The sequence below is a fragment of the Catharus ustulatus genome, chromosome 3, assembly GCF_009819885.2.
Source record: "Catharus ustulatus isolate bCatUst1 chromosome 3, bCatUst1.pri.v2, whole genome shotgun sequence".
Lineage (NCBI taxonomy): Eukaryota > Metazoa > Chordata > Aves > Passeriformes > Turdidae > Catharus > Catharus ustulatus.
Window position 1 is genome coordinate 110056018 of NC_046223.1, and position 16634 is coordinate 110072651.

The 16634-nt window shown below is 37.4% G+C and overlaps 1 protein-coding gene across 1 annotated transcript in view; it reads right to left on the reverse strand.

Annotated features, from left to right (window-relative positions):
* The window catches only part of LOC116994460 (lipid droplet-associated hydrolase), a 111133-nt gene that overhangs the window by 72147 nt on the left and 22352 nt on the right, over positions 1-16634 (reverse strand). Inside the window, exon 3 of the mRNA XM_033056173.1 lies at positions 7557-7691. Within this exon, the coding sequence (XP_032912064.1) occupies positions 7557-7691 (135 nt within the window). The remainder of the gene's footprint in view (positions 1-7556; positions 7692-16634) is intronic.

Consider the following 16634-nt stretch of genomic DNA (forward strand, 5'->3'; position numbering starts at 1 on the left):
CTTCCTGAAGAAAATGCTGAGTTTCTTTCTTAGCCCCCCATCTGAATGCCCAGCCTACAACTATGGCAACCTGCCCATGGTACTACTGTGATGGGTTTATTCTACTTGGACTTTTACCTGATAGGTGAAATAGAGACTGAAGTGCCACCACTACAAAACTGAGTACTTAAAGGGGCTACAATCAAGCTGGAGAGACTTTTACAAGGGCATGGAGTGATAGAACAAAGGGAAATGGCTTTAAACTGGAAGAGGGCAGGTTCAGTTTAGGTATAAGGAAGAAATTCTTTGCTGTGAGGGTGGTGAGACACTAGAGAGGTTGCCTCAAGAAGTTGTGGATGCCTCATCCCTCAAGGACAGGATGGATTTGGCTTTGAGCAGCATTATCTCATGGAAGGTGTCTCTGCCCATTGAAAGGGATGAACAAGAGATTTTTGGTCTTCGTTTTGCACATGTGAGAGGTCCTACATGGAAAGTAAATCAGTTCACCACAAGCAGTTCTAGAGTAATGGTTGTAAAAAGTTTTGTTTCCTCACTCATTTATATTAGCAGACATCGAAGCAACAACTCAATACAAACATTTTGAAACTGCCTGAGGCTTTACAGTATAATTTATATAAAGACATCAACTGAGTCTTACCTGAACTCTAAAAATAAAAAGCTCCAAATATGATCAAATATGATCTGCATACAGAAGTGGATTCAGGAACACTAATATTGCCCTCTTTGTGATTAACTGAAAAATCCCCCAAATCCATAGTACAGAAGTCAGTGGAGTCTCTGACAGCAGACTCAGTAGTAATATGCTTGAAACCACAGTTCTGTTCTAAAAAACAAGTGACACTACAATGACAATCCCTGAGCATTTTAATTATCTGCTACAACATTTAACCCAACAGGGAATTATTTGGCAACTAAGTAGTCAGCCTGGCCACACCACTAATTCAGTAACTGTAGTAAATTAGATAATAAATGAATATATGTTTTAATAAAAAAAACCAAACCTCAAATTCAGCCTTTAGAAAGGTAAGAATATCTTACCTTCGTCTGTCTTAAATAAGTCAATAGTGCCACGTGGTACCAAAACTAGAAAAAAGAAAAACTTCATCCAGCAAGTGGCAGTGAGACTCCCTCATTCAACCTGAATCCACAGTACCACATCATTTTGTCCTTTATCATTTCTCCAAGCACCCTGCCTCAGATCTTACAGATTTAAGATACACTAGAGGTAATAGCAATTCATTACTGATTATTTAAGAATGAGGCCATTTGCAGTTACTTCTTCTGCACACTCTGCATTACAGTTTCCTGTATTTGCCTCAAATGCCTACATTGCTCCTCAAAGGAAGGGAAATTCCTAAAACTGAAACAAAACCAGAAAGGGCCCATGTTCCAAATCTGATAATTTTTAGAATCTGGAATGATGTGCATTACTGATAGTTTCTCACTCTTACATCTATAGATCACTATCAATTAAAAATAAAAATCTCATTAAACACTGGATTGATCCCATCAAGATCTCCACCATTTGTTGCAAGTTTTGTGGGTACCAAAATTAAATCAAAGGTCCCTATTATAAATTAGAAATGCTAAATGGAACTATTGATCAGCTTTCTTCCTGCAGTCAACCTGTGTAGTGAATAAACTTTTTGACTCAACTATAAAAACAAATCCAGACCACTTACACCATCAGACATGACAATTATTCCCTGCTCTGGGGTTATTACTTCATTGTCATTCTGTTAGCAGATGCAAGAATCTCTTTGAAATGGAGTTGTGTTACAATATTCCTAAGTGTTCTCCCTGGGGAAAATAACCTGATCTTCTCAAAGATGTTTTTTTCAAATTATGTTTTCACTTTCCCTTTAAGAGTATGGTAAACATTTAAACAAGCTACTCTAAAACATCATAGCACTGCTCATCCCAGGGAACTGTGACCTGCCTTCCAACAGACACCAGAAGATGCAACTGTTACCTATTCACCAGGTTCACATTCTTGAACACTTTCTTCCCCCCACTAAAAGACACTTTCATCTAAACAGAAATGGTGGTATCAGTTGGAGAACATACCTATCTCATGGGACAAAATGCAGAAAATAACCCATAAATAATTCCAAAACCTACATCCAAAGTTTCCTGGAATGCAGTAAAGACATTGTGCTCCCTAATGGATGAATTCTTGCTTTTTTTTTTTTAACATCTTGTTGTCTGGATAAAGATGCAGAAGATTGTTTCAGTTTTCAAAAATCTTTAAAAACAGAATTATATTACTCTTATTTGTAAGTATAGATGAAAAATTCTGGTTCTTTTAACCAAGGAATTAGATGAATAAAGTACTAGAATGGATTAAAAAGTTCTCCACATGGACATTTTAAAATAATATTCCAACAGATCAACAGACTCAGTGGAAAACTTTAAAAGAAACAGAGATTGCAGAGAACCTGTTTTTCATATAGGCATAAGAAATATAAAGACAAAGTCCTATTCCTTGTAATATCAGCAAAAATTACTCACTTCTACATCAAACTCTATGGGATAGGGAGATACATTAAGTGGTACCAAAACGAGCTTAATAGTGTTTAAGTGATCTTTACAAATAAATACATGGCTGCTAAGGAATGATAATATAAACACTTAAAAATGTTAACATCTTGAATGGTCAGAAAAGAAAACAACAGAACAACTTAAAAATACTTCATACATGGCAAAATTGTATTTTTCTTAGTTTTGATTTTGAATGGAACAAGACTTTTAAACACATGCTTAAAATTAAGCAGGACTGATAAAGTCAATGCCAAATGCCAGGATTTCACTCTAAGGATGTATTTGCATAATTATGGGCATGATTATGGGACCTCCATGAATAATTAACTGTATGTGGTTTAAAGGAAAGAAGTAAATGGAGTAGTGCAGCATCCCTAGGGCTGCTTACTTTTCACACATCTAGATTTCAAGCATTCCAGTGGGTTCATAACATGAAATGACCATTTGTTTCCTTAAAATAGACACTTAGCTTTAGAGCCATACAGTAAAATTCAGATCTTACCAGGCTAAGACAAAAACCTCAACATTTAAATGGCTCATAATAACTTTTACACATGCACACACACTTCGTTCCTTAGGCTGCCTTTTCCAAGACAAGGAAGGAATAATGTTCCTGGGCAGCAGCAGTTGCTGGATCAGGAGGGGCAGCAGGGCTGCACTGCAGGTCCTGTCCCATCCTGTGAAAAGAACCAGTCCCTCTGTGCACACCCCGACCTGGGATCTCTCCTTGCTGACAAACACCATGCAAGGAGCTCCACCTGATTATCAGTGCCAAGACCAGCTCCGTGAACAGGAACCTTCCCCTGTCTATACATTAAAAAAAACTACATTTAGTATGAAATAGTTGTGCAACCAGCACCATTCTACTGGGATGGCATGCTTGAAACTTGAGATTTTTTACTGTATCTACAGTGTGATACAGGGAGACATTGTGTCATACTAATAATTTTATTGTGTTCTGGGCCATAAACATGACTACAGAGTTGTCTGGGTCTGTAATACAGAAATATAAATGACTAAACCGCAAAGAAACTTACATTAAAGATAATTCATCTTTCAATGGCTCTCAGATATTTTAATTTATATGCCTAGAAAGCAGAAAATGTTGTTGAAATAGAAATTAATGTGAATTAAATGTGTGTAATGTGAATTAAATGTGTATATGCATAAGCCTGAAGTATGCCAGCCCAGTATGCCTGTATGCATGTGAGATGCCAGCACAGCTGCCTTCCTACTGCTTTTCTCCCTATGCATATATGTATATATAAATATGCAAGACAGAAATGCTTTTTAAACACAGCTATCACTGTGTACCTCAATGTGGCCAAATATCTGCTGTTATAACAGGGCTGAAGCACAGATAAGGATTTGCTGGTCAAAAAACTTTTGAGTATGACAGAGATTACTTCTGAGGTGTTTTTGTACTGACCAAACAGACTGCCAGTATCTCTGATCCACCTGATTCAGCAATGGAGGTATTTTCCATCATCAGCAATTGCTAAAAACATCTATTCTACTTAAAATAAATGAGTCACAAGCCAGCAAAAACTACCACATGCATATAGAGTCCCTGTGTCTGTGTAACTTCTGTCCCTAGAAATGTTTAAGGCCAGGCTGGATGGAGCTGTGAGCAACCTGGTCTAGTGGAAGGTGTCTGTGTCCACAGCAGAGGGGCTGGAACTAAATGATACATAAGCTGCCTTCCAACCCAGGTCATTCTGTAATTCTGTGATACACAACAACAAGGACAAGTCCCTATTTTTAGGAATCCAGTTCTTGGAACACCAAACTTCCATGACCTCCTCCTCTCCTGTTTGTAGCAGTGCAGACCACAATCCCACTCCTTGCCAGCACCACACGTTCATGGTGGCACAAGGGCACTGCAGCAAACACTTACACAGAGGTGTTACTGGAAAAGTATTCTGAGTTACTATTCATCCCTCTTAGGAAGTGGAAAGCAGTGAAGGTGCCAACTGCATCTGATCATCCAGATCAGACTTTGGGAATCACTGTCCTAAATAACTCATAACCCTCTTACTATAGAACACCACACTCTTTGTCTTGCTCAGGCTACTATTTTAGGCTCTTTCCTGTGAGCACAGCATATCATGATGGTAAAATCTTATGGCTCATATCTGCTAACCATGCCCACACTTCTGTCTGTCATTTGGTGGACATCTAGCCAGCAATTAACAAGATTATTAACCTGCTGAAGTGTAAATTAAATTTTACCCAAACAATTCCAGTGATTTTTTTCTGGATTTATATCACTTGAGCTATAGGCAGACTCTCACTCATAGCCAATTCTGCAGTTTCATTAGAAGCCAGAGGGCTGCAAAAGCAAACTCCATTCAGATGAATTGTAACAACAGCCAAGAAGCAATATATCAAATAAATTTAAGCTGCACACCACTTTCAAATTTTCCTGTAATGCTAGAATTTATTTTTTTTTATGCACAACTTAATTTCAGTTCAAAACTTCACACTGATGGCACATTAACATTTCGGGTTCACATAATCAGTGTCTTCACAGATAATTTATTATTCCTTCACCACTTCTCTGCTTTTCCCATACTGTTTCTTAGGATGTAATTCAGTTTCAAAATGGTGTGAAGGCCCTACTCCCCCTGTGTAAAGAGAAAGCAGTGGAAACACTCTTTTGATGGACTAGAAATCAATCATTACCTGTCTTTTTTCACCAAGAACCCTAAACTAAGGCTACTTTAGCAGATTTTAAAGACACACTAATGTCTTCTAAAATCCATGGAACATAAAAGATCAAACTAGGAATTAATTTTGTAAATTGACTATTAAGAATGTCACTCAAAATCTCCTGCCATTCAGAAAGAAAAACATGCCTTGCTGATTTGACTGTGTACAGCTCAATACTCCTCTGTACAATTTATAAATGTCTAGAGATTTATAATTCGATCAAATATTGTATCATTAAGTCATGAATGCTAACTAGCTACTTATTAGGTATATAATATTTTAATAATCAATTGTGTCTCTAGTTGATTAAGATACGAATCACAGGGTCCCATATTTCTGTAGCACTCAGCAAACAGACTATTAGGGCAAATATATCAATAATTCAATTCTGATCTAATTTTTCTTAACTCTCAGTCTTACTTTGCTACCAAAAGTAGTTTATTGGCAGCCCTAAGGACAAACAAAAGCAAGTCTTCAACCTTCTTGAAGGACATTGAGGTGCTGGAGTGTGTCCAGAAAAAGGCAACAAGTTGGGGAATGGTCTGGAGCACAAATTCAGTGAGGAGCAGCTTAGGGAGCTGAGGGTGTTCAGCTTGGAAAAAAGAAGTTCAGGGAGGACCTTACTGCTCTGTACAGCTACCTGAAAAGAGGCTGTAGCCAGGCAGGGGTTGGGCCCTTCCAGGTAACAAGAGATGCAATAAAAGACAGCGACCTCAAGTTATGCTAAGAAAGGCTCAGGTGGGAAACTAGGAAAAGTTTCTTCACTGAGAGTGGTTAAGCAATGGAAGAGGCTGCCCAAGGAAGTGGTGGAGTCCCAAGTGTTAAAAAAAAAGCAGACGTGGCACATGGTATGATTTAGTGGGTATGGTGGTATTTGGTTGCCTTGGACTGGATCTTGGTGGTCTTTTCCAAATGTAATGATTCCACAATTCTGCACTTATTTCTGCCTGAGATGTTCTATTTCTTATTTCTCATCAAGCCACAGAATTAAACCATTCTAAAACATGGTTACGTATGTACACCTGCTGTCTGTGCATATGTTTTATGCTATTTTAAAACAAAATAAGAACTAGAAAACTGTTCTCCTTTTTCTAATTTTGCCTGCACCTAAGGATTGATTGATGTGGCCTGTTTTACATTCACAGCAGTGTTCAAAACAAATGTCTTTTTAAAAGCTGAGGAGGAGGATAAGGACGTTGAAATTGAGACATAACTTTTGTATTGTATTCACTGAGTAAAATTAAGTTTCAAATAGTTTTGCACATTCCCAGATTGATTGCTGGGAGCAGAATTACAGCAGTGAAATGTTCAATTAATGGTGTGTGTCTCTGTGGAGCAGAGCTTGCAAGAGCTCTCTGAATAGAAGGATATGATACAGAAGTAGAAATGAAGGGTGTAGCTTTGTTCAGTTTCCAAATTGCTAAGTGATATCCCTCCAGTCAGTTAGGAAGTAGTCTGTGATTGATGGCTGCTGCTGGAAAACTTGTTTTAGTCTTTATGAGACTTTCAAAATCTACTTGAACTTAATGTAATCAGACATATTATTCCTATGTAGTTTGCTACATTTTAGAGCCCTTTACAGGCCATAAGTCAAGTGCACAATTTAAATGCTTGCACACTCTAAATCCGTGGTCTCCAAAGTGGGGTGCTTGCACAGTGTGATATAGGAATTAAATATCAGAAACGCTGATTTACTGCTAGATCATAGCAGCCTGACCAAGTCCAGAGGACTTCTAATATTAATCAGCATTCAGGAAAGGATTCACTGCTGGTTCCCCTCCATCTAATAACACTTGGAACACCATCTCTTGCTGGAGATCTGTAGTCAAAAGACTCTTAACAGATACAAAAGCAACCTCTCCCCTGCAAATATGACATACCCCCATCTCAGAAAGACAAACTTGCTTCCAGGAAATTTACTGATTTAGTACAGCTATTTTTAAATTCAGAGATAATTAAATCTCTCCTAACACACTCAATCTCCGAATTGGACACTTTATTTAAAAATGTACTTTTCTAGTCTACTCTTCTCAACATAAACACATTCTAGACCCTCTTCACTAACGTGTCTCTAATGACTGCCAACAGTAAATTCTCTTATTTTCTTAATGGCACATATTTGTCTGGCAAATCTAATTTACCTAAAATACTTCATTAACTTCTCATACAACTGTGAATATTTTTCTGTGGAAATATATTGGATAGATTTAAAACTCATGTATATCTGTTTCCAATAGGCACAAGTTTTGCCACTGAAATCAGAAAGGCACAAACAACATTATGCACAAGTTGCAGTATTGTACCTTCTATCATTTCCATCCCACTCGGAGGTTTACAGTGTCCAGCATGGCTCACAACCCAGACAGGATACTGCTGGTTCAGTCCACAATAAAGGGCCTGTATAAAGGTCCTGTAATAACCTGCCAGTCCAGGGTTACCTGTCAGAAAACAAAATATAGAAGCAGAGTCAGTAATAACCTTCCAACAGCAAGCATTCTGCTTCAAAACAAACTGAACAGCATTACACTGCAATTTGTTAATTTATTTTCTCTAGTACATTTCCAGTTTTTATTTTCCCCAGTGTTTGGGCTATGCTACTCAACTTGTTTAATTTCACTGACCAATGGCACTCATGGGAAGCATTTTAAAGAATTACTTCAAAATTTCAAAACCTAAAATTGAAGTCCAACACAGGTGAAAACGTCTTTTTCCATCAGAAGTCATCCACTTGCTTATCTATCCCATCCAGTTACAGAAATGTGAAATTAAAACATCACAAACTCTACAGTATGTATCACCTGATCCAGATGTCTGCTCTCCAAATATCTCAGTGTTACCACTTCAAAACAGGTATGTGGCATTGTTACTACACAAAAAGGTTGTCTTGACCCTAAAAGAAAGGATGATTTTATTTTAAACACATTGGATCAAATAAATATTTTTCTGCTTGCAACTTCATTTTGTCTCTGTCCCTTTCTACACCAGTGGAGAACCTCTTTCCTTTTCAACTCTTCTGCTCTAGAACCATGGGAGAAGCTATCCTCCCTCCTGGTGTCCCAGCAGCTTTTGAGGATTTGGACATGGTTTGCCCTGGGAATTCAGACCACACTGCTCTAACATACACTGTAAAACATGGAAAATATCAACTGTCACATACCATTGCTGAAGTGAAAACTGGTATAGTGTCCCAAAGATAAAAGTACATATATATGAAAGGGTTATCTGGATTGCCAAACAAAACTCTACATTTTGCTCCTCCTTTTTTCTTTTTCTTTTGGACATCACTAATGATGTAAATTGATGAGGAAATCCATATGAAGATGAAGCAGAACTTTCCTAATTTCCATATGATGTATAAATATTCCACATGGACATAAGAACATATAATTCCTATTTATTTATTCATTGATTTTCCAGAGTAGTTGCACTGATTTTTTTTATTATCATTTAGACACCAGCAAAGCTCACCATCATGGTTGGGATTGCTCAGTTATATGTCTTTCAACACCCACAACAGGCAATTCTTAGTTTGGATATCATCAATAGCAAAAGGCAGCAGGAGTAGTATTATGTAAAAAGGCTATCATTTTTTTAAGACAAAGAAATTCCAAAATAACACCAGTGTATTATGAAACAAAAAAGCCTTCATTCAAATTTTGTCAACTCCTCTATAACAGTATGACTGTAGTAACAGAGGTTGAGCTGTGTAAGTATTGATAGTGACAGAGAAGAAGAATTAGACTTATAATCAAATTAGTATCTGTGAAAACAGTGCATGAAAATAAAAACAAGGGGTATTCACTTCTTCTCGTTCTGTAGTTGGAAAATTTTCATGTTTTCTCCTTTTACTGCCACAATTTTGCTCTCCCAAGAGGTTCCCTGAGCCCAGTGCCACCGAAAGCCACGCGGAGCAGAGCCACGTGCGTGGGAGGGGATACCACAGTCACCCTGGCATGATGCATGAGCACAGGAAGGGAGCCTTTCCCTCTAGGTAATGCATCTCACACACTTCACCCCTCACTTACATGTAGTAAGTGTCTCTGGGGGGTTTTAAATCTTAATAAAACTAGAGATCTTAGAAAAACATTATTTTTACTGGACTACACAGATGTGGAGGAAAAAAAAAAATCCCCAAACCCGAAACATCACTATCAGTTATCAGGTACTTCTAAGCATCTCTTTGTAAGCTTGTCATTAAAGGAAACTTTGAAAAAAGAAACTTGTTTTGTAAAAGCTCCAGAGCACATGACCAAATTTGTGCAAGTTGATTTACAGGAAAACAATTTGAAATTCACAAGGTTCATACATCCATACAATTCCATCACACTTTCATATATCAAAAATATATAACATGAAGGGCCCCAGAGACAATAAAACATAATCTTGACATCATCTGTCAAGTTCCTTGGATTGATGTTACACAGAGGAAATCTGTCTTTCAGCAAGGCTGAAGAAAAAAGTAGCAGCAATCCAAAATCAGTTGTGTCTTTTGTAGTACAAATGATCATAATGTTTTGCATTATGTTTAATCCTGGAATATAGTACCATTAAGAGTTTTGAGGTCAAGTAATCACAAAATTAATCTCAATCACAACATTCTTTCTCTCCTTTAATAATGCAGAATGAGGACGGGGGAGAAACGACAGCAGCTTAGACATTTCCCATCATCAGCCAGGTGAACCTAACATGAAAAATCTGCTCAGGATTTGGTCATCAGGTGAAGAACAGTCAGGTAAGAACTGCTCAAGAACAGTGAGGCTTTGCATTAAATATAATTAATATAATATAATATATAATTAAATATAATCATACAAATACAATCATACAAAGCCTAAGAAACTCTAATACTTCTTACAGGGAAAGCGGACTTTTATCCCATGATAAATGTGGTGTAGGCAGGTAAAAATCTGTAAATGCAAAAGAAACCTCATTTCCCCAGTCCTCATAAGCATCTGCTCATGGTAAGAGATATTTTGAGAGGTCTGAGCTGTTAGAACTGCTACTGGCATTTCAAAATGAATGAGAACTGCTGGCACACAAGGGAATTAAAATTAACAAGAATTTTAACAGCAAAAATTTCTACAGAGAAATCACCATGTGTAAAGCACTGATAAATTTATTCTTTATTGAACTTGCAATTCCAATTGAGTTATTCCAGATTTGCACTGACCTAAGTAAATGCAGATTAATAGTCCCTGCTCTTGAAAGCTGGCATCTACAATATTTATGAGTGAAGAATGTTTATCTCACATGTCTTCAAAGTAATTTTGTATGTTTTTGATTGAGCTGCTATCTGTCAGAATACTTTATGGGGAGGGGGAAAAAAAAAAAAACCCTGGACTGATGAAGATTTTTTTCATACAAAAGAGTAATAGCAACAGCTAACAGAAAAAACTGGGACTTAATATGTACAGCAGCCTGTGATCAATAATGTTTTAGCTGATCTTCGCAACTGAAATGTGCTCAATTAAATTATTTTATTTTATAGATAAAGAAATACCAGGTTAATCACAAGGGCACCCAGGCAACACAGTGCTCATTTGTGCTTTTTAAGGATTTCCCAATACAGTAAAACCAGAACTGCCTAAGCTCGATCACTCAGCAACTAAGTGTCAAAAAATGGAAACCATAAGTAAATGCAGTGTTAACCTCCATGATTTGAAGGTTACTCCAGTTATTTGAATACCACATCAATCCTTAGACACCTCAGGGCAGCTGAATCATTCATGCATGCCAACGAATCTCAAATTGCAGTCATCTGAACCATGAAGCACATCTTAAGCAGTTACTCTCAACTGTGCTTAATTTTCAACAGCATTTATGTTGTTTCAGAAATCTTTTAAACAATAGCTGTAAATGGTGACCATAACAGAAAAAGACCCAAGACTGTAATACACTGTGGATTTGTTTAATTTGCAGAAGATTTATAAGCATTTCATAGAAAGAGTGTGTCAAATGGACAAATTTATACAGTGAATGAGAACAGCAGGACCACTCCATCTGATGTACCCATAAGCTACAACAACCAAAGGACTCCTGCCACACTCCCTATTTTTCTCTGGAACACATGACATTTCACCCAGCTATTCTAATTAAGCTCAGTCTTTCCATTTTTAATTTGAAGACGGGAATCCACTGCTTCCTTTTCTGATCTATTCCACCCACAGCTAACACAAAACGGTACAGAACGACTGAGAGTGCAGAGGTGGAACTTGGAGCTATTTTAGGAGGTAAATATTCTCCACTTCTATATACTGCAGGTACAGGCTTCCAAGAACTAGAACTACTACTCTTTAGTCGTTCATATAAGTAGAAATATGTACATTACTTAAAATGATGCATTTGCCTAACTTTAACTTTCAAACATTTTCCTGTTAATGCTTTTCCCATCAAATCAAGATTTTAAATGCCATCTGCTTCCTCAATAAGACACTTAGGCAGTGGAGAGAGAACAACTTGTACAAACAGAGTATTTACCTCCTAAAGAATTACCTTTATCCTGATTTCACATGATTTCCTATGCAATGCAACATAAAGTCAAACTTGGCCTGTCTTAAAATGAAATAGTAATATTTGAGATACAGCACTTCCACAAGAGAACTTATTTAGACTTGATAAATTTAAACTTATATACAGTGCAACTCAATCAGTTTAGTTATGAATGGAAAACAACAAACACATCACGCTCACTTAAAAAGGCACAGACCATAGCCATTCCTCACAAGCAATGACAGTTTTTATGGCTTAGAAATTGTCAAACATTTTGAATTCTTCAGCCACAGAACACATTCATCATTCATGGCAAATAGAAACCATAATTAAGAGAACACTAGCATTAGATAACCCCACGCAAAAAATGTTCAAGGTTAGAAATTAAGATATTCACCAAAACATGAAAGAAGTCTTCTGTCCAGAAAAATGTAAGTCAAAAATATATACAGCTTGCTCAAAAGAAATTGAGACTAAAACATAAAACTAGGTAATTTTTAGCAGTTCTGGAAGGGATAGCTGAATTGAGAAAGATTTATTTAAGAGTATATAGTAAAAGCCAAGAGTGGTGGAGAGTGAATAAAAAACTGACACATAACTAAGTCACCCCAAACAGCAACAAGGTTTCTTGCACCTTGCTTTGAAACAAGCGTTTGGGTTCCATGCACTGTCCTGTGAGACATTCCCCAGTGCTCCCAGCTGTGTCTCCAGGAGCCTGGCCATCCGTGGGAGCAGTAGCTGGCACTGAGCCCTGGTGCTTTATGCACTTCTCCAGCAGTTGCTTTTTGCTTGCTCTGGGACCTCAGTAGGATTATAAAGAATAAAAGGAGCTACACAGCCAGCAGTGGGTTTACAGAGAACTTTGAGGAACTGGAAAATATGTCGGCAATTACCATAAGTATAATTTTAGAAATAATCCACTGTTTCAGAATTAAGTGTATGCCGCAGTATTTACATTATAGTCTTCCGCAAGAAAAAACAAATGCAGCTTCTAAAAAGAAAAAAAAAAGTAAAGAGGAGCCATAAATCAAATGTGAAATCCAGGGGTGCACAGCAGGACACATAAAAATCATTTTTGTGGCGATGATTCTCACTGCCTCTTCACAGAGCTGCCAAAGCTCCCAGCTCCAGCTCGAAGAGCCTCAGTGACAAGTTCCTCGCTCAAGGAAACTCAATCTGCCTTTGGCGTCTGACCAGCCACCATGGAAGAAGATGCAACTCCCCTATGTTAATGAATGGAAAGCAGCCCACGCAGATGTCAGAAGAATTTAAATGGAGCATGCAAAAAACACAACGATGTTCTCACACCAGGGAGAAAACTGCAGAATCTGACACCGTGGCTGGTGATCAGGCCTTAAAAGGAAACACACAGGTCTCTCTCACATGCAAGGTCAAGGGATTTAATATAAAACATGTCAAAGAACATTTGAGTGACCATCATAAACTCACGTCAATGAAGCTTTCACCTGTTTGCACATCTTAGGGACTGGCATTCTTTGTCCTGCATCCCTTTATAGTCCCTGCTCTAGGGAAGCAGCATCAGCCAAGGAGCAAAACATTACAAGAACATTATACAGAAACACATGTGAAAACTCTGTTTGATCCTCTCTAACTCTGGAATCATGAATTTGGCTGGGAAGCACCTTAAGATATTTGCTTGGGTTGTGAAAACAGGGAATCTCAGAAGGATTCAGCCAGGTGTCTGTAACACAGCTTATTAGAGAAGTTTTTCAAGAACATTTCATATTTTTATTCCTATATATACATACACACATACACTGTTATTAGTTTGACACAGCTATAAAACTTATGTATAGGGTTTTATAATACACATTCTTTGTATATATTTTGTAAAGCCAACAAGCTTTTGTAATGCTGTTTCACCTTTAGGACAATGTAAGTTCATTCACCTCTAAAGAAATCCCACAGACAGTCTGATAAACCTGAATTAACCTAACACAGCTGTTTTCACCCAAGTGACAAGAGTGCCTGAAGCTTGGGAAATAAAATTACCAGCTAAAAATTGTGACAATAGATGCTGGTCTTCCCCTGGAAATAATTAACAGCATCTATCCAGGCAGATATGAAGTCCAAAATGCTGATTTCATCTACTGCAAACCTACTGGACTTTGTAATTAAGTAATATTGCAAGGGTTATGAAGTACACAGATGTATTTCAATAATTACTTCTGCCATCTCAACCAAAAGAGGTACATAAATACAAAAGAACCCTTGATTTTAATTTTTTTAATGTGTCTGTCAACTAATGTTACTTGGAAGGGGTTTAAGACTGAGACATAAAACTGAAAAAATTGAGTTCCCAATGAAACAGCCAATTTTTCACACTTTTCAATGGTAGAATCCAGGATTTTCTAGTGCTTATAATTAAATAATTTTTGTGATGTTTTCCCCATAGTAAATGAAAAAATGAAAACATTTAGTTAGATCTCCTAGCACACACCTACACTTACATAGTCTCGTAAGCAGATGAAAACAAATACACCACTTTTAATACCCCAGAGGAGTTTGGTCTGATCCAATCCACCTTCTACAACCAATGCTGGCAGAGAGGCTACTGCAAGTTCTGTGCTGGGTCTAGAATTCCCAGTGGGAATTTTTCAGCCAGCTTCGTGATCTGAAGCAGCATTGGACAAGAAGAAAACAAACCTCCTTCTGAAAGAAAGAGGGAGAACAAAGGAAGTGTGTGAAGAGGAACACGAGATTTGATGTCAAATGGGTTCACAAGAAAGCCTATGAAACATCTGAATAATACAACCCTGATGAGAAAACAGCAGCAGGGAAAAGACAAAGACAGAAAAATAAATAATTCAAACCCAAGATAACCACAAATTATTTGTTTTGTGCAGATACACAGCTCTGAAAATTTGATCATTTTTGAATTATATACAAGGAAAAAGCAAACAATACACCCAAAAGGCACCAGAAAGAATTTCCTATGCTGTACCACTGGTGAGAATTTAAAAAAAGAAGAAAAAAGCACAGGTTTAGGTGCTTTGGGGTTATTAGGTTTGGCTATTGAGTGTTTTGTTTTATCAAGATAGTAACAGACAGGAAACAAATATCAACAGAGAACACCAAGACAGTTAATGCCAGAAAAAAAAAGACTGAAAATGTATTTCTGCAATTTTTGTGTACTGAAACTTCCAGAATGTCGTATTTGAAACCAACAGTCTAAGGTGATTTTGCAAAGGAATTTTGCATTTGCATCTGCCATGAGTCTTGAAAAATGCAAGATAAAAACAGACTGTTCTGAACATGGATAAACCAAGATTTATCACTTCACATCCTCAGGGAAAGACTCTGTGCATTGACACCACTGTATTTCTGACTGAGGAAAAAGGCCTTGTAGCTGGGGTATTAATACTGGTCCTAAGTAGATGTTCCATGAAGACTTCAACTGAAACACTTTTTTCAGGAAAACACAAAACACAAGTCACTTCAAAAGCACATTTATTTACCATTCAAGATCTACAGCGAAGAGTCTCTGCCTCTTAAGAGAAGGCTGTGATAATGGACATAAAATATCTAAAACCTACAGATGGAAGGCAGTATTTACATCACTATATATTTACTTATTCCTGTGAGAGTTTTTTAATCCAACAGGGATAATCAAGGTTTGTTTTCAAAAGTGGAAATCAGGACAATGATCAAATTCTTCCATCATGCCTATAACAGGAAAATAAGAGCAAGAGTTATGACTGACTGAGTTTCTGGTTATACTGTTTTCCATAATCCAGATATTAAACATAATGGGTCATATTTATTTCTATTATAGATTCAGTGATCCGTAAGAGTTGCTATTGGATTGAAATAAGGTCATGTGTTAACTAGAATCTGAAAGAGGATTTTTATTTTTCATTCTTTTCAGATACAACTAAGTCAAAATGTTTTATATCAAGGCAAATTCATAGTAGCTCAGGTATTTCTTGTATCTTTTCCCATAAAGGAAGTACATTACACACTGCTGCTGCAGCTTTAAACATTTCAAGTGCTTTACTTGTACAAGATGCACATGGAAACACTGGATTTCCTTCATAGGTAGGTCCTTCACTAAGCAATTTCTTCTTCCCTCCTGCCTCAGACATCCCATGAAGAGAAACAGATCCTTTTTAAAAATTTCAAATCAAGCAAAATCCCCTAGAACACAACTTTTCCATAACTCTGGCCAACTCAAGCCACTGCATGCTGCAGGAGAGGGACCACTTCCTCCCCTGATGCTGCTCACACAGCCAGGCAGGAAGGATCCATGCTGAAAACGCCTCATTAGAAGGGAGAGGACACCAGAAGAAGACTGTGGATTGAGAAATTTCAGTAAGTCACTTCAGTAAGTCACATCTGCCACCCAGATTTAGTGGAGGGAAATACTGTCAAGCACAGTTGGACGTTCAACCATCCTGTCATTACTCTGCCTTCTCAAACTTAACAAGCTCAACTGTGCCAAGCCCCCATCCGAGGTACTTCTGGAGCACTGGGAGATTCAACAAAAATGGCATATTTCAAGCCTAGATCTGACATACAGGCTCCTCTCTGCATGAGAAAGTTTTTATTTTTAATGAAAGACTATGTTTTTTTCTGTTCTAAAGACAATGGAAGCTCGTGGGCTGACCCAGTAAACAAAGCTCAACTGTCAGCATATTTTAAAATATTAGTCACAAACAAGTAGTACATAAGCAGCAAAAAGAATGGAGAACAGTGTCTTAAGAATTTAATTTTTTAATATATAATGTGGGATAGAACACACACCTTGCCTTCAGGGGGTACTTTACCAGCTTGCATGTCTTCTAGCCAGGTTTTAATTTTGATATCCTTTGGTATTTACTATGTCTCAGGAAAAACCTGGGGAAAATGCACTGACATATGCAAAGTTTTTT